Raw genomic sequence first — 18,122 nt, 5'->3', positions numbered from 1 at the left:
AATAAAATCAAAGAGAGTGCTATAATCCTAGCCAGTTCTCCAGTCAGGGAGGAAACCACCCACAACTCTTGGCTGAATGTAAGCGGCTCCAAATGCAGCTACTTACAATGTCCCACTGTACAGAGGGTGGAGTGAACGAGGACAAACTCACTGGCACAGCCCCAGCACTGATTGTCTTGAGACATGCACGCCCTTTTGTTAAGCGTTTAAGCTATTTGCTCTTCTGCAGTTTTTTGGAGCCATCAGTCCTCCCAGGATACACAATGCCCTCACGCCACAGGATACTATCTTCACCTGTTCTGCTTCGTTTGCAGACATATACAAATCTCATCAGACGATCTTGATCAGTGGCAAAGGAATCACTTGCAGATTTATTGTGTGTGGTTTTTTTCTGACAACCATCCAGCAGTATTAGACCTCTGGCAACATGTGCCACATGAGAACAATCAAATCCTTTAACTCACTAGGAAAGTCTGTTACAGCTGCGTACCTTCCCATTAAAGGGTAACCTGTATAGCACAGTGTAGATAAAAGGCTGAAAATGCCCCTCCCTTCCAGGTACTTTAAATAATTGCTGCCTGCTCTCTGACACATTCAGGTTCAAAGAGATCACTCCACCTGAGCAGTCTTAATGTCCGCTCCAAAGAGGTCTATTTGGAACTAATTTGGGGCAGCAACGACTGCAACTGAATAAGAATCACTACCAGGACAGATATATATTTAGAGAGAGAATGGTGTCATGGAGAAGGTTACCAGGTCTCTTTCCAACAGTGTTGTTTCTTGTATCCACTGCAAATATCTTCCTTGTGTTTTATGTGAAGAATGTAATACAAGAACTGAAAAATGAAAGCCACGGATACTTAGCGGTTCACCCCCAATCTTTCAGCCAAGAAAATGCAGTAATTGAGCGGCTGGACCATTTGGAGATGTATATTCACAACATCTGTAAGTAAAACACATTGCCGTTCAGCAGCATATTTAGAACATCTAACTTCACTAGAATTAGGTCTCTCAATTATTTTGCCCTGTGGGTACTTTGTAGCATTTTAAAAGTAATTTATGTCTGTATGTGTTTCTTGGGATTTGTCTGAACACATTTTCTCTGCAACATTCTGATTTAGAAAAGATTTGAGGATTTCTCTGTCATATCCACAAGGAAATGCCACTTGCCCTTACTTGCTTTGTTTTCTAGGCTGGTATCACCCGAAACTCTCTTGGAGTTGGGACAGGTCTTAATCTTTTAGGCAGCTATAGATGTTGGAAACAGCAAGATTTTCAGGGTTAGATGGAAGAGATTAAGATCAAATGTGAAACACTTGGCAGAGCTGATCACACCAGCAGATTAATCACAAGGGAAAATAATTTCTTAGATTTTGTTATTGCTGTAAGAAATCTATTGTGAGAAATTAATCTGTTTTGAAAGGAAGGGAGGCCTTGAGAATCCCCTTGCTCTTTTCATCTGACCTCTGCTGGTGTTGTGAGCAAAGGATTTGAATTTGGGAAGCCATGACCAGGCCCTGGTTTTTTTGTTCTCACTCCCTGAGCTAGAAGGCACTGGCAGAAGTGCTATATTGGGAAAGGGGGTTGCTGAGATTGGTGATAGCTGCTGACTGACCTGTGTTCAAAAGCAGCACTGAGAGCTGAAGAGAAGATTGTTCAACCCTCAGAATACAGAATGAGGCAAGAAACTTCTAAGGGTCTGTCTACACTAGAGCTGGAGGTGTAATTTCCAGCTTGGGTAGACATACTTGCACTAGCTCTGATTGACCTAGCATGCTAAACAAAGCAGTGGAGCTGCTCTGAGTATAATCCCATCTGAAACCTAAGGTACTTGGGCGGCTAACCCCTCCTGCTGCTCAGGCCACTACAGCTATTTTTAGTGCTCAATTTGTTTTAGCATGTGTATGTTTGCCTGAGCTGGGAATTACACCTCCTGGCTGCAGCGCAGACATACCTTGAATGGGATGGAATATTTATGTAAGAAGAGATCAGGGCTTTATGACTGAAGATGTAGGAAATCCCTGTGTCAGGAATTCATTCTGAGTGGGATTTTGTTTAAAATGGTGTCACAGGGTAGCTGGTCCCTGTGGATAGAATAACACCAGCTCCCCTGGACCAGAGCCGGCGAGTCCAATCCAGCCAATTAAAGAGGGAGATGGACAGAGACAGATTGTGCCCTGGGGAGGGAAAGCTGCACTGGCTTCAGCTAGCTCCTGTGGTGGGTCCCTGGACCAAGGGTCCATAAACTCAGGAAAGCAGCCCTGGGGCTGTTGCTCCAAGAAGGGAGCAGAGCCTGCTGAAACTGGGAAACTGCTGGGAGTAACAGTGCCAGAGACCCTCCAGAGGGGTGTCCCTAAAGCCAGAGGCTAAGGAATGAGCTAAAACTGGTTTTGTTTGTTTGCTAACCTCCATTAAGGAAATAAACCTCCTTGTAAAAGACTGGATGTGGCAGCACATGCTTTGGCACTGGGTAGATGCCTGGCCCAGTGACACATGGTACTAGAAATGGGGTTGCTAGCCCGCCCTGGAATAAAGGGAAAGATGGAGGTGGTAATCTGCCTGTTAGTGGCAGGACAGCAATAGCAGACCCTGGTCCTGCTGATAGAATTGATGGAAAACCAACAGAAACAGCAGGAGGCCAAGTTAGCAGCACAACAGAGGTGACAAGAAGTTCACTCCAAACAACAGGAGTGAATACAGAAAAGGTTAGGCTGAGCCACATCTGGTAACAAAGCTGGTGTTGGGACTACGGGCTGGTTGGTCCTAGGCCTAGAGAAGCTTGGACTGGAAGATGATGCTGAGGCCTTCCTCTGAACATTTGAGTGCATGGCAAAGGTGGCAGACTGGTAGGTGTTGACAGGGGTGGCTGCATAGCACTTTCCTAGTGGGTGAGAAGCAGGCAGCTTACCTGGCAGTAAGAGATGAGATGGTGAAAGCCTATCCAGTGGTGAAGACTGCCATCCTGGACTGAATAGGGCTGAGTCCTGAGGCATATAGACACAAGTTGTGGGTAGAACTGTTTCCACAAGGGGTCTGATGGTAGTAATGGCCCAGAAATTATGGGACCTTGCGACACGGTGGCTCTGCCCTGATACCAGTTCAGTGGAGAAAGTCATGTTGGAGCCATTCCTGAAAGTTCTACCGAGGGGATCAAAGAGCTGGCCTTAGTGGGGGAAGCGGTGGAATGAGCTGAAGCCTTCTTTGAGGAGAAAGGAGACAAGTGGCCAGGGCACTATGATAAACTGAGGTGAATTCACTAGGGGGTGACCCAGGGAAACTCACAAGGGGGAAAGACCTTGAGTGACCAAAACTCAGGGACATGCAGAATCTACAAGGGACTCAGGTAGCCCCACCATTTATTGTAAATACTGGTGAGAGGGAACCAGAAGGACCCTATGGTTTGCTTCAGGTGTGACCAGTCCAGGCATAGTAAAACTGTTAGTAGAGTGGGACCATGCAGTGGGAGACCACTCCAAAACTTTCTTAGAGTTGGACAGGGCTTAATCATTTAGGGGCCCACAGGAGCCCCACTGCAAGTAGTAGAAGTTAGGGTGGGGGAACAGTAGTTGAGGGACTTGTCGACTCAGGCTGTGGGTGCATGCTGGTTCAGGAAGATCAGGTAAGGCTAAGTAACCTGGACAAGTACCTCTGAGTACACATCTATACCCATGGTAAGACCCACATCTATCCCACCACAGAAGTTGAGCTGGAGGTTCAGGATCAAAGACCTCAACTACACGCTGCGGGGTCAAGTGCAGGGCCGGCTCCAGGCACCAGCCTACCAAGCACGTGCTTGGGGCGGCACCTTGGGAGGAGGCGGCACTCGGGGTTTGTTTTTGGGTTTTTTTTTTGTTTGGCCAGGCGGCGCTGGGGGGAGGCGGGGCTTAGGAGGCGTGGTGCCATGTTGGGGGGGCGGGGACTTGGGCGGTGCTCGGCTGGGGCGGGGACGTGGGCGGCACAACGCAACACTTGGGGGGGCGGGGACTTGGGCGATGCGACGCTCGGGGGGCGGGGACTTGGGCGACGCGACGCTTGGGGGGTGGGGACTTGGGCGGGGCAATGCTCAGGGTGGGGCTGGGTGGGGCAATACTCGGGGGCGGGGCTTGGGTGACGCTCGGGGGGGCGGGGCTTGGGCGACGTGACGCTCGGGGGCGGGGACTTGGGCGGGGCAATGCTCAGGGTGGGGACTGGGCGGGGCAATGCTCTGGGGCGGGGCTTGGGTGACGCTCGGGGGCGGGGCCTTGGGCGGTGTGACGCTTGGAGGGGGGCGGCGCTCCTTCTTTTTGCTTGGGGCGCCAAAAATGTTAGAGCCAGCCCTGGTCAAGTGTCTGCCTTGGTCCACAGTCCTGTGGTGAGACCGGGTGGATTTCCCAGCTCTCGTACAACAGGGGCTAGAACAAGAGCCCAGGACGTGGAGGGTTCAAGATTGACTAGGAAAAGAAATAAGAGGGCTAGAGGCCAGAGCAAAGATAGCAAAGGCAGACCAAGCGGAGGAGAGGTGTCACAACCTTCCCTAATGACTGAGGGATCAGCTTAGCAAATACCAACAAGAGTTGGACAATATAAGCACCTCATGGGGAAAATCATCAGTCAACTGGCCAGGTTAGAACAAGTGCTGGCCTGGGTTCAGGTGGAGGTTAAGAAGGAGAAGCAGCGATGCTTGGCGCTGTAGGAGGAATTGACCCAGGCCCAGATAAGAAACACTCGGCAGGGTACTTGAGAGATCCAGATTGATTCCCAGGCTCAGCAGGCTGCTGTAGAGACCTAGACATGGTCCCTGGTTTTAGTGGGACACTAGGGAGGCCCAAATGAAATCTCAAATCCCACAGGAGACTGTGGGAACCCAAACAAAATCCCAAATTCAACAGGGTACCATGGGGACCCAAGCTGAACTACCTATAAAACAAGCCAGCGTGGGGATTCAGACAGGACTACTCCAACATGTGAAGCCCTAAACAGGGAGCCAGGGGGAGAAACAGGGGGCTCCAGTGCAGGGAAAGAGATAGCACAGGTCTGTTTTATAGCTCCCCTGCCAAGGCCTGGTGAGTTTATAGAACAACTGGAGTCCGCGGAAACAGTGGTTTCCCCAGGAATTGAAATTAGGGGGGGTGTTCGAATTTACAGGGGGGGTGTCAGAACCAATGAGATATATAACCAATGAGATATGAATAAAGTAAATGTTTTGTTAGGATTATGCAAATTTAACATAAGAATAATGCAAGTTACACCAAAACACATAACAGGTCTAGATTTCTAAAAAAAATATACATTAAAAAAAAAAGTATTTAAATTGACTTTTGAAAAGTGAGCCATCATGGGGTAAGAGGAAAGTCCTCTCATGGATCAGTAACTGGTTAAAAGATGGGAAACAAAGGGTAGGAATAAATTATCAGTTTTCAGACTGGAGAGAGATAAATAGTAGTATCCCTGAGGGGTCGGTACTGGGACCAGCGCTGTTCAACATATTCATAAATGATCTGGAAAAATGAGTAAACAGTGAGGTGGCAAAATTTGCAGATGATACAAAACTATTCAAGATAGTTAAGTCCCAGGCAGACTGCGAAGAATTACAGAGGGATCTCATAAAACTGGGTGACTGGGCAACAAAAATGGCAGATGAAATTTAATGTTGATAAATGCAAATGTACATTGGAAAACAATCTCAACTATGCATACAAAATGAAGGAGTCTGAATTAGCTGTTAACACTCAAGAAAGATCTTGCAGTCATTGTGGATAGTTCTCTGAAAACATCCACTCAGTGTGCAGCGGCAGTCAGTGATTCCCAACATTCTGTTTGCTTTTTTAAAAAGAACAGGAGTACTTGTGGCACCTTAGAGACTAACACATTTATTTGAGCATAAGCTTTCGTGGGCTACAGTCCACTTCATCGGATGTAGCCCACGAAAGCTTATGTTCTTTTTGCAATACAGACTAACACGGCTGCTACTCTGAAACCTTTGCTTTTTTAAGAAAGGGATAGATAAGACGACAGAAAATATCGTATTGCCTCTATATAAATCCATGGCACATGTACACCTTGAATACTGTGTGCAGGTCTGGTTACCCCATCCCAAAAAAGACATACTGGAAATGCAAAAGATACAGAGATGGGCAACTAAAATGATTAGGGGTATGAAACAGGAGAAGAAATTAAAATGACTGGGAATTTTCAGCTTAGAAAAGAGACGACTAAGGGGGGATATGCTAGAGGTCTGTAAAATCTTGACTGGTGTGAAGAAAGTGAATAAAGTAAATGTTTTGTTAGGATAATGCAAATTTAACATAAGGAAAATGCAAGTTACACCAAAACACACAACAGATCTAGATTTCTAAAAAATATATATAATTTAAAAAATGTATTTAATTTAAATTAACTTTTGAAAAGTAAGCCATCATGGGGTAAGAGGGAAGGTCCTATCATGGATCAGTAACTGGTTAAAAGATGGGAAACAAAGGGTAGGAATAAATTATCAGTTTTCAGAATGGAGAGAGATAAATAGTGGTTCCTTGAGGGGTCAGTACTGGGACCAGTCCTATTCAACATATACACAGCTGGAAAAATGGGTAAACAGTGAGGTGGCAAAATTTGCAGATGATACAAAACTATTCAAGATAGTTAAGTCCCAGGCAGACTGCGAAGAGCTACAAAGGGATCTCACAAAACTGGGTGACTGGGCAACAAAATGGCAAATTAAATTCAATGTTGATAAATGCAAAGTAATGCACATTGGAAAACAATCTCAACTATACATACAAAATGATGGCATCTGAATTAGCTGTTAACACTCAAGGAAGAGATCTTGGAGTCATTGTGGATAGATCTCTGAAAACATCCACTCTCAGTCACCAAAGCAAACAATGCAGCAACAGTCACAAAAGCAAACAATGTTGGGAATCATTAAGAAAGGGATAGATAATAAGACAGAAAATATCATATTGCCTCTATATAAATCCATGGTACGTGCACACCTTGAATAGTGTGTGCAGATCTGGTCAACCGTCCTAAAAATATATATACAGTCGAACCCATTTATCTCGACCTCGGTTAACTTGCCAATCGTATTAAGTCGACGTTTTAGAAGTGGAACCGCCAAATTCTCTCTTTGTCTTAGCATTTTCTCATCGGTTATGTCGATTCTTTTATGTCGCCGAACCCTAATATCTCGAGCACAAAAGAGGGCCAAATTTGCCACTTAGCGTCGGTTATCTCGATCCCCATGACCAATCGCCGGCTTTTGAAAATGTTAGTTATCGATGTTACGTACGAAGATTTGGAACCAATTCCCTCAGCTGGTGAGGTGGTAGAAATGCTACAGAAAATTCGACGGTATGGTTCTTTTGTAGGAGATGAAACTGTTTTAGACAGCATAAATAATATTGAAGCATTTGTTTTCAAGCAGACTGTTAAAGGCAAAAAGCAACAAAGCATTTTAGACTTTGTAAAGAAACCATAGTAACCGCGTATACGATACTTTTCAGAGCTGTCAGAGTGAAATGACTCGCGAATTTAATTTTGACACTGGTTAGCTTTTTGTAAAAACGAACTACACCCCGCACGTTTTTTGTGATTTTGTGATTTTGTGAGCGATCTTTGTGTTTGCAATGTTGGAGAATATAATAAAGGTTTGTATCGAGAATCGACGGTAGTTTGTATTGTATACTGGTAAATCTCTGCTGTTAGTTGGTGCACATATGCCTTTTGTTGTTAGCAAACATGTACGTATGTACATTTTTATAGCATGCCGATCGCTTCATCAAACAAATCGCGTGCATGTACATTCTCATTTATTAACGCACATCATGTACATAAAGAAATTTCAAGCACACGGTAATACAGTATATTGCCGCCATATTGGTTTTCGTTTATCTCGATCATCGGTTATCTCGACGCTTTTTGGCAAACCCCTAGGTCGGCGACATAACAGGGTTCAACTATATTGGAATTGGAAAAGGTATAGAGATGGGCAACTAAAATGATGAGGGGTATGAAACAGAAGGAGAGATTAAAGTGACTGGGAATTTTCAGCTTAGAAAATAGATGACTAATGGGGATATGATAGAGGTCTACAAAATCTTGACTGGTGCGAAGAAAGTGAATAAGGAAATTTTATTTAAACCTTCACATAACACAAGAACTAGCAATCACCCAATGAAATTAATAGGCAGCAGGTTTTAAAAAAACAAAAGGAAGTATTTCTTCACACAATATAAAGTCAACGCAGGGAACTCTTTGCCAGGGGATGCTGTGAAGACCAAAACTATAACAGGATTTTAAAAAGAACTAGATAAATTCCTGGAGAACTGGTCCATCTGTGGCTATTAGCCAGGATGAGAGGGATGCAACCCCATGCTTGAGTGTCCCTAGCCTGTTTGCCAGAAGCTGGGAATGGGCAACAGGGGATGGATCACTTGATGATGACCTGTTCTGTTCATTCCCTCTGAAGCACCTGGCCTTGACCACTGTTGTAAGACAGGGTACTGGGCTATATGGACCATTGGTCTGACCCAGTATGACCACTCTTATGTAAAAATTAATTATAATAAAAATGTTTAGTACAGAAACTCCCCAACATAATGACCTCCCAAGATAGCAACAATGTGAAATAACAACCTTGGCAAATACTGCATTTTAAAAATCTTGGCCTACTGGGAAACATATTTATATAAGTTTCCATTCCCAGTCACAAATCTAGCATTCTGGAGCAAAGTGACTAAAATATAGGCCAACAAACAAATGTTAATTTAACGTGCCCCTCACTTTTCCCTCCACCGCACTCCACTCACCGGTGTTGTCTTTGGTCAGTGGAGACTCAGAGTTCAGAGGTGCTTTCACGTGAGTTCACCTTCCAGGTGGGGGACAAAAAGGCACAGTTCGCTCTGGCCACGGCTGTTCGTTGTGCAACCATTCATTCCACTGCTCTGTTGCCAGTGGCCCTGCACAGTCACCTTCTGCTGTCACCTACCACTGTGATCTCTGCGAGTTGGTCTCTTGAGGTTCCACCAGCTCTCAGGCTTTGACTACACTTACACTTCAAAGCGCTGCCGCGGCAGCGCTTTGAAGCGCTAAGTTTAGTCAAAGCACCAGCGCTGGGAGAAAGCTCTCCCAGCGCTGTCCGTACTCCACCTCCCTGTGGGGAATAACGTACTCCACCTCCCTGTGGGGAATAACGTACGTAAAGCGCTGGGGCTTTGACCACACTGGCGCTTTGCAGCGCCACAATTTGCAGTGCTGGAGAGGGTGTGTTTTCACACCCTGCTGCAGCGCTGCAAATTTGTAAGTGTAGCCAAGCCCTCAGTGATTTCAGCTGAGCTCTCAGTGCGGGAACCTCGCTGCTAGTGCAGTCTGGGCTGTCTCTTACACAAAAACACTGTCCCCACAACAGGACTAAGCACTTAGACCTGATTGTCAGTGATTTCAGCTGCAGTGGTCACTTAACAGAACAAAAGGTAATAAAGGTAATAATTGGAGATATACCAATCTCCTAGAACTGGAAGGGACCTTGAAAGGTCATCAAGTCCAGCCCCCTGCCTTCACTAGCAGGACCAATTTTTGCCCCAGATCCCTAAGTGGCCCCTTCAAGGATTGAACTCACAACCCTGGGTTTAGCAGGCCAATGCTCAAACCACTGAGCTATCCCTCCCCCCTATCTGTGGAGCCTAATCAGCTCTGTCTTTAAACAGTGGAGAGGGACAGGTCCCCACCCTCTCTCTTGATGCCTCAAATCATCACAGACTAAGTACAGTTCTACTGCCCTTTACTCATACAATAAGAACAACATTTCATCCCCCGTTCCCCCCACATTCAAGTGGTTTGTAACCCAACCCCAGCCAAAATCTATCACTTGGACTGTTTGCTGGATACCTAGGTAGATTAGGTGTGAATGTAAATATAATCTGGCCCTGAAGCCTTAGCCCCCAGCTCATCACTAGCTGTCAGGGAGAATTCATTTAGACTTTGCTTACAAATCATCATTTGAAATTATTAGGTTGGCCAACATCACCGAAATGAATGCACTGACATCATAAAAAACAGCTGTATAAGGAAGCAAGGAAGCTAGTCTATGTTCATACTTTTCAAATCTATTATACTTTTTCAGATACACATATTTTATCATATACTGTATAAGCTTTTAAAGTGTGTATTAATGTTTGTTTAAATTCAGATTTCCAAACAGTCACTAAATTGGTATGTAACTAGCTCACAAAACTGGGGGGGGGTGTTGGGAAAATTCAGGGGGGGTGTAGGGAAATCACTGAGCGGAAAGCAAATGATGGAATCTCAAGCTCAAGAAAGAACAGCTAGCCACAGATCTCCAATTCACTGAGTAGAATAGAGAACGTTTACTCCTCATGGTTCATGAACTTGAGACTCAAGTGGAGACTCTGTGTGCAGAGGCGGAAAAGCCTATTCATGCAGCGACTCCAAAGTCCAGGCGACAGAGATAAGACTATGTAGGGACCGTGCCCAGTGAGACTGTGTATGTGACCCTGGCCCCACTGCATAATATTCAAGGTGACTGGGACTGAGAGTTCGTGCTTGGGGGCAGGACCTCTAGGACTCAGAGAACACTCTGATTGGATGGGACTTGTGGAAAATGATAGCTGAAATGTTGGTATTATGTTAAACCACTGAGGCGAATATTTGGGTTGGATTAAGAAAAACATTCAGGCCCTGAAATGTTGTAAAATGAATGATGTTGCAGAATGTCGGGGCAGAACAGTGTTTTTGCACTGAGAGGGGTGAGAGTAGCCCCGGGAGGCCACCTCACAAGAAGGAAAATATATGCATTTTTTTATTCCTGGAAAACTGGGGGTTAGGGTATGTCACAGGGTAGCTGGTCCCTGTGGATAGACTAAACCCAGCGCCTCTGAACCAGAGCAGGTGAATCCAATCCAGCCAGTTAAAGAGGGATGGGCTGCTATAAAGGGCTGTTGGGAAAGGGATGAAGACAGGCTGTGCCCTGGGGAAAGAAACCCACTCTGGCATGGAGCTAGTTTTTGTGGTGGGTCCCTGGAAAGGGCCAGGAGCTCAGGGAAGCAGCCCTGGGGCTGTGTTGCTCCAAGAAGTGAGCAGAGCTGACTGAAACTGGGAAGCTGCCAAGGACAGGGCCGGCTCCAGGCACCTGCTTATCAAGCAGGTGCTTGAGGCGGCCACTCCGGAGTGGGGCGGCACTTTCAGGTATTTGGCGGCAATTCGGTGGAGGGTCCCTCACTCCCACTCGGAGCGAAGGACCTCCCGCTGAATTGCCGCAGATCACGATCGCGGCTTTTTTTTTTTTTTTTTTGGCTGCTTCGGGTGGCAAAACCCCTGGAGCCAGCCCTGGCTAAGGAGCAGGAGTCCCAGAGACCCCTGGATCTGAAGCTAGAGGCTAAGAAATGAGCAAAGACTGTTTGCTAACCTCTGTTAAGGAAATAAACCGCCTTGCGGAAGATTGGGTGGAGCAGCACAGACTTTGGAGCTGGGGAGAAACCTGGCCTGGTGACAAAGGGGTGTAGTCCTTCAGACTTACTCAAGTGAGTTGTCCCACCGAAATTACCCCAATAAGTGCTGCAGTATCAGGCCTTTAGGATTTTTTTCCCCATCCTCGCTAGGCCTTTTTCTGTTCCACCAGACCGGTAGCAATGGTGGGAGGGATAGTGTAGCCAAGCCACTGCCAGCTGCCATGGTTTTAGAATCAACATGTTGTCTAGAGCAGCATTTCTCAAATGCTGCCAGCAGGGATCGGCGCCCTTCGGTATGCGCAGCCTCCTCGGGGGCTCTGGGTAGTGCCTCTGGAGTCACACTTGCCAGTGTGCACAGTGCTGGAGGCGACTCTTGTTAGGGGCTATGGTGTTTGGTCACCGGGGTGTTCCCTTGGGCAGCTCCCCCACTCCTGCCTGGCCATGGCACGGGGAGTCTGGGACTCTGCAGGCGGCCAGTGAGTTCCCAACCCACCTTCCCCGGGGCGGGTTTCACTCAATGTCCATGGGCAGCAGGGAGAGCAAGATGGGTTGGCGTTTCCCTCATGTGGGGTCACTCTCACTCTTTACAATAGCTCGATGGCTCTGGGCTGTTGCAGGGCTTGGCAGCTCCACGGCAGGGTGAAGGGCTCCCACTCTGTGACATGCTCAGAGCACAAGAATAGGAGCAAAGTCCATGTGTGCTGAATGGGGAGCACTACATCCCACTGCCTTCCTACTACATAAATGAATTACAATGATTTGGACAATATTTATCTGTTTTTACCTAAAGTTAATTATGTATTTTAGGAAAAATTGTCAGAGCAGCCACCAGCAAGAGTTGGTAACCGCACTCTGAGGCCACCAAAACATTTGTTGTGAGAACCCCTGGTCTAAACTTACTTTGCCACTAGATAGGCTTGTGAGTACCAGGGAAAGGGGATATAGAGCAGGGATATACAGCACAGCGATCAGCCAGAGATGAAAGCAGCCCTTTCAAATGTCTCTTAGGAAGCCCTGGAATTGGCTCAGACTATGTGGGTTCACTTCTCTAACTCTAGTAATACGTATCCCAGCCCAATGACCACACCACCCTTAGTGACAGACTATGACTCCAATTCACATGGGCACCTGCTGCTTTGCATAACTCTGCCAATTGCTTTTAACAGCTATGAAAAGTAACAAGTGTGTTCGGTTCAGTATTTGAAAAAGACACTGCTTTTGTTATTTTAAATCAAAAGGCAAAATATCTCTTACAAGGGCTCTGCGGCATACAAGTTTTTAAGAGATATTTTCCTTTTGAAATAAATACAGGAATTTACAATCCAATAAAATATGCAACAACAACCCTGCACACACTGATGGCACTCCTGCTTAGCGAAGTCCAAAAATAAATACCTGAGATATATACCTATAGACAGTTCCTGTGAATTACCTGCCTTTTTGATACAGCCTAATTTGCCAGTTCACCCAGAAGTTTATCTAGGCAAGGGAGCTATTATTAAGCAGTCATGTAATGGAGATAGGGTGGAGAGGTCATTTGTGCTTTATGCTTAGAACTACTCTCATAGCCCATATTGCATAAGCAACATGGTTCAGATATGGACAGATGCTGATCTTAGTTACTTCAGTGTGTCACAGGGGCGGGCAAACATTTTGGCCTCAGGGCCGCATCAGGTTCTATAAATTGTATGGAGAGCCGGTTAGGGGAGGGGGTCGTGGCCTGGCCCCCACCTCCTATCTGCCCCCGCCGGGACTCCTGCCCCATCCAACCCCCCCTGTTCCCTGTCCCTTAACTGCCCCCGGACCTCCGCTGCCCCATCCAACTCCATCTCTCATTCCTGATGGACCCCCGAGACCCCTGCCCTATCCAACCACCCCTTCTCCCTGTCTCCTGATGCCCCCGGAACCCCTGCCGGTCCCCTGCTGCCTCATCCAACTCCTCCTCCTTCCTGATTGCCCCCCAGAACCCCTGCCCCCATTCAACCCCCTGTTTCCCCACAGACCACCATCCCCATCCCCTGATCACCACTCCGAACTCCCCTGTCCTCTATCCAACACCCCCCCCACTCTCTACCCCCTTACCATGCTGCCTGGAGCACTGGTGGCGCTACAGCCACGCTGCTCGGCTGGAGCCGGGCCATGCTGCCGCCCCCACCACCACACAGCACAGAGCACTGGGTCAGGTTGGGCTCTGCAGCTGCGCTGCCCCAGGAGCTCACAGACCCACCGCCCAGAGCATTGCGCTGGCGGTGGGGCGAGCTGAGGCTGCGGGGGAGAGGGAACAGCAGGGAAGGGGCTGGGAGCTAGCCTCCCAGCCCAGGAGCTGGGGGGCCAGGCAGGACGGTCCCGCGGGCCAGATGTGGGTCGTAGTTTGCCCTCCCCTGATGTATCAAAACAAACTCTACTGAACTCCTTGAGTCCTGTTTCTAATATCACTTGTACACTGGTTTTCTTTCTGCACCTCTCCATTGATTTCAGTGGCGTTTCTCTTTCTTTACACCAGGGAAACTGAGAGAAGAATGGTTTTCTAGGGGTAGTTGTGTGAGTCTGTATCAGCAAAAACAAAGAGGAATCCTTGTGGCACCTTAGAGACTCACAAATTTATTTGGGCATAAGCTTTCGTGGGCTAAAACCCACTTCGTCAGATGCATGGATTGAAAAATACAATAGGCAGGTATAAATATACAGCACATGAAAAGATGGGAGTTGCCTTACCAAGTTGGGGGTCAGCGTTAACAAGGCCAATTCAATTAGGGTGGATGTGGCCAGGGCCGGCTCTAACATTTTTGGCGCCCCAAGCAAAAACAAGGAGCGCTGCCCCCCCCCAGCGTCGCGTCGCCCAAGTCCCTGCCCCCCGAGCATCGCGTCGCCCAAGTCCCCGCCCCCCGAGCGTCGCGTCGCCCAAGTCCCCGCCCCCCCAAGTGTTGCGTTGTGCCGCCCACATCCCCGCCCCAGCCAAGCACCGCCCAAGTCCCCGCCTCCCCAACATGGCACCACGCCTCCTAAGCCCCGCCTCCCCCCAGCGCCGCCTGGCCAAACAAAAAAAAACCCAAAAACAAACCCCGAGTGCCGCCCCCTCCCAAGGTGCCGCCCCAAGCACGTGCTTGGTAGGCTGGTGCCTGGAGCCGGCCCTGGATGTGGCCCATTCCCAACAGTTGACAAGAAGGGGTGAATATCAACAGAGGGAAAATTAATTTTTTATAGTGATCAGAATGTGATCAACAATATTGACATTGTTAGGACTAACTTTTGGAATCCTGCCTTTACAGATTCCTTTTTATAAAGTAGCTAGAAACTGATTCTCCTCTCATGCCAGTTTCATGGTAATTGTAACTGTATTGATTTATTCCTGATTTAAACCTGTGTAAGGAGAATCTGGCCCATTATCTTTATTCTCTCTTGTCATTAGACCCTAAACACACTTTATTTTTAAGCAGCAAATTCCATGAAAAAGCCCTCTCATAATGAAAGAATGAAAAAGAAAGAAGATGACATAAAGCTGCCAGAGGAGTCAAAGGGTGAAATGCACCAGGCTGAGAAAGCAAAGGAGGAAGACAAAATGGAAAAGAAGGTTGTGCACAGAAAGCTGTTTCCAGATTCAAATCTGTTCAAGCGCTGGGGTGCAGATTTAACAGAAGAGCAACAAACCACAGCCCAGGATCTATTCACTAAATATGGGTATAATGTTTATCTCAGTGACCGTCTGCCCCTGGATCGGCCTATTCCAGACACCAGATATCCCAGGTGCAGTATGAACCCGGTATACATTCATAGGCAGATGTACGAATGTAAAGAGGTGCTATCCAAGGCCCCAAGCTGATTTAGAATGGAAGGTTATAAGGGATCCATGAGCAGATCTGGATTTGTGCTGCATTTAGTTTGATGTGTTCTTCTTTCTGTATTTTACAAAGAGCAGTGGGTAATTCTCTGCACACACAAAATGCAAGTCAGGAGGTCAGAGCTTATAGGAGACATATGTAAAAGATATAATGGGGAAGTTTTAAATAAAATAGGATCTTGTTAACAATGGTAGATGCTAGCACAGGGGAAAAATAAAAGCAACATTCAAAAGACCTTCTACTCTATGCTATGTTTAAGCTCCACTTGAGCTCCAAGAGTGAAATTGTCCCCTGTGCACAGGGCATGCTCAAAGAAGAAGAAAGCTAGAAAGGATAAGGAAGCTGTATTGTGTTTATACTCAGTAGACAGTGTAGTCAAAAGGAGAGGGCACTGTGGGGCTGTTAGGAGACGTGAATTCCATGCCAGTGATTCACTGTGGGACATTGTGCAAGTCACTCAACCGTTCTGTTCTTCACTTTTTCCATCTGTAAAAAAAAAAAAAAAAAGGAATATTGATACATACATATCTGCATAATTGCTTGGATAAAAAGGTCTATGAAACTACCTAGGTGGTATTAATGGTAGGGGACAGTAAGCCCAGTATCCTATGGAAGCGTTATGATAAATGGCAGGTTGAGCTGGGAGCTGAGATTTATGAATACGGAAAGACTGATCATGTGGCAATACATGTTAGGAGCCAGGACAAAAGTTTGGCTTAAAAACAGTTATCCAGGGCTGATCACTGGCAGTGTGCTACAAGCCTCTTGAGTGCTTTCTACCTTTCCCTAGCGCACTGTTCAAGCTCATAGATATGATGCTCCAGTCATAAACATCACACGTCTACACCTGTAACTAGAGCTGGTCAACAAATTTTGATTTTTTTTTTAAAGTGAAAACCAAGGACACATTATTTGCAAACTTTTTGTGAAAAAGTTCCCATTTTTTGATCAGCTCTAAGTGTACGTTCATTGACTTCAGCAGCATTACTCCTGATTTACATAAATGTAAATGGGATCAGAATAAGATGTACTAATCTATGGAGGTGTCCCACCTTACCATAATATCTGAGCACTTCTGACTCTCTGATTTGCTCCCCAGAGGTCCCTGAAGCTGCAAAAAGGGCTGTTTTAAAGGTGACTCAGAACCAACTCTCTTGAACTTTGGGAGAGTTCAGATTCAGAGCTGAGTGAAAATATTGACACTAATCCTACCCCAATAATGGGCCAAACAAAACAATACTGAACAGCAGCAAAAAAGAAAAGAAATGATTAATCTCTCTGCAAACTGGTCATGTGGACCTGAGGAAAAATGATAAATTCATTCTTATCTGGTTAGGAAATCCTCCAGCTACCCACCCAACCCTTCTCATTCATTATAACTCTCTTACTTCACCGCTTTGACCAGCTGGGAAAGATTTGTATCCTGAGAAGTAGATTGTGCCAGCTGTAGTGGGTAGAGCAAGCAGCTGAAATCTTTCCCCAATAAGTGATGGAACAAAGAATGTGTAAACAGTATAAGGAACAAGGCGTTCTGTTGTACTGTAGGTGAACATCTTATATGGTGCCAGCGTCAAGGCTATAGCGGAATCAGATAATGCTCTATTTTATGAGGGAGAAGATTGTCAGTTGCCAGGTTTGCTTACAAAGTGAACCTACTGTGTTGTCTTGTGGATTTAGAAGAAGGAGGCACAGTCTGGTCTTAAAAGTAAGGCTTTCGTAGAACTAAAATAGGATTACATAAGCCAAAGGAGAGCAGTGTACGCCTAGCTGTGTATCTAGTGAAGCTCACTCTGGACTGCTTCCAACCCATCTTCCTAGCCCAATCCCCTTCTCTCTAACATATGCTCTGCTCTTAAAGTCACAGTATGTACGCTTAACATCTACAGTGGAAATCCCAATCCCTGAGGAGCATGGTATAAATTGATAGGGCCAGATTCTTGTTTCAGTTACACCAGTGCAAATCGGGAGTAACTATTTTGAGCCCAATAGAGTTAATCTGAATTTACACTGGCATATCTGAGAACAGACAATGAGCTTTATATAGTAAATGCAGGATAATTTAAGATGTGACAAGGGTATTAGACTTCAAGAAAGCAAGTTGGAGGCAGAACTAAGAAATGTAATGAACATGATGAAATTACACAAAGTATAAAGGGGAGATTTTCATAGACACAAATACAAGTCGGTTGCATGACTGCCAACTGGGGCCTTTGAAAATCTTCCTCCAGATCAGTAGGTGCTGAAAGAAGTTATAACATCCTCAAAAGTGCTCAAATCAAGCCACAACAGACTACAGTGCTTCTGGTTACAACTTATTAGGCAAAAGATCTAGGTGTTACTGGGCACATCTTGGGCTATGTATATACTACACACAGCTGGCGGCGGCATGTAGGGTATGTGCAGCTACACTAGGGTGTCCAACTTTCTAATTGCACAAAACCGAACACCCTTGCCCCACCTCTTCCCCAAGGCCCTGCCCCTGCCCTGCCCTTTCTCCGAGATCCCACACCTCTAGTCCCCCTCCCTCTGTTGCTGGCTCTTTCCCACCCTCACTCACTTGCTCATTTTCATCAGGCTGGGGCAGGAGCTTGGCATGCGGGAGGGGGTGAGGGCTCCAGCTGGGGATGCAGGCTCCAGGGTAGGGCTAGAAATGAGAGGTTCAGCATGTGGGAGGGGCTCCAGGCCGGGGCAGAGGGTTGGGATTCAGGGGGGTGGGGCTGGGGGTGAGGGGGTTGGGGTGCAGGTTGCAGGCTCTGGGAGGGAGTTTGGGTGCAGGAGGGGGCTCCGGCCTGGGGCAGAGGGCTGGGGTGTTGGAGGGGGTGAGGACTCCGGCTGGGGC

The 18,122-nt window shown here is 46.7% G+C and overlaps 1 protein-coding gene across 1 annotated transcript in view; it reads left to right on the top strand.

The window, feature by feature from the left end:
* The first annotated feature begins 710 nt into the window (after window positions 1-710).
* GALNT8 (polypeptide N-acetylgalactosaminyltransferase 8) overlaps window positions 711-18,122 on the top strand; it is a 55,815-nt gene continuing 38,403 nt past the window's right edge. Inside the window, exons 1-2 of the mRNA XM_044990664.1 lie at window positions 711-945; window positions 14,879-15,193. Coding sequence (XP_044846599.1) covers window positions 732-945; window positions 14,879-15,193 — 529 coding nt within the window. The 5' untranslated portion in view covers window positions 711-731. The remainder of the gene's footprint in view (window positions 946-14,878; window positions 15,194-18,122) is intronic.

This window comes from Mauremys mutica, chromosome 1, assembly GCF_020497125.1.
Source record: "Mauremys mutica isolate MM-2020 ecotype Southern chromosome 1, ASM2049712v1, whole genome shotgun sequence".
Taxonomy (NCBI): Eukaryota; Metazoa; Chordata; order Testudines; family Geoemydidae; genus Mauremys; species Mauremys mutica.
Note: the sequence above shows the minus strand (reverse complement) of the source record. Positions and strands in the feature narration are given on the sequence as shown.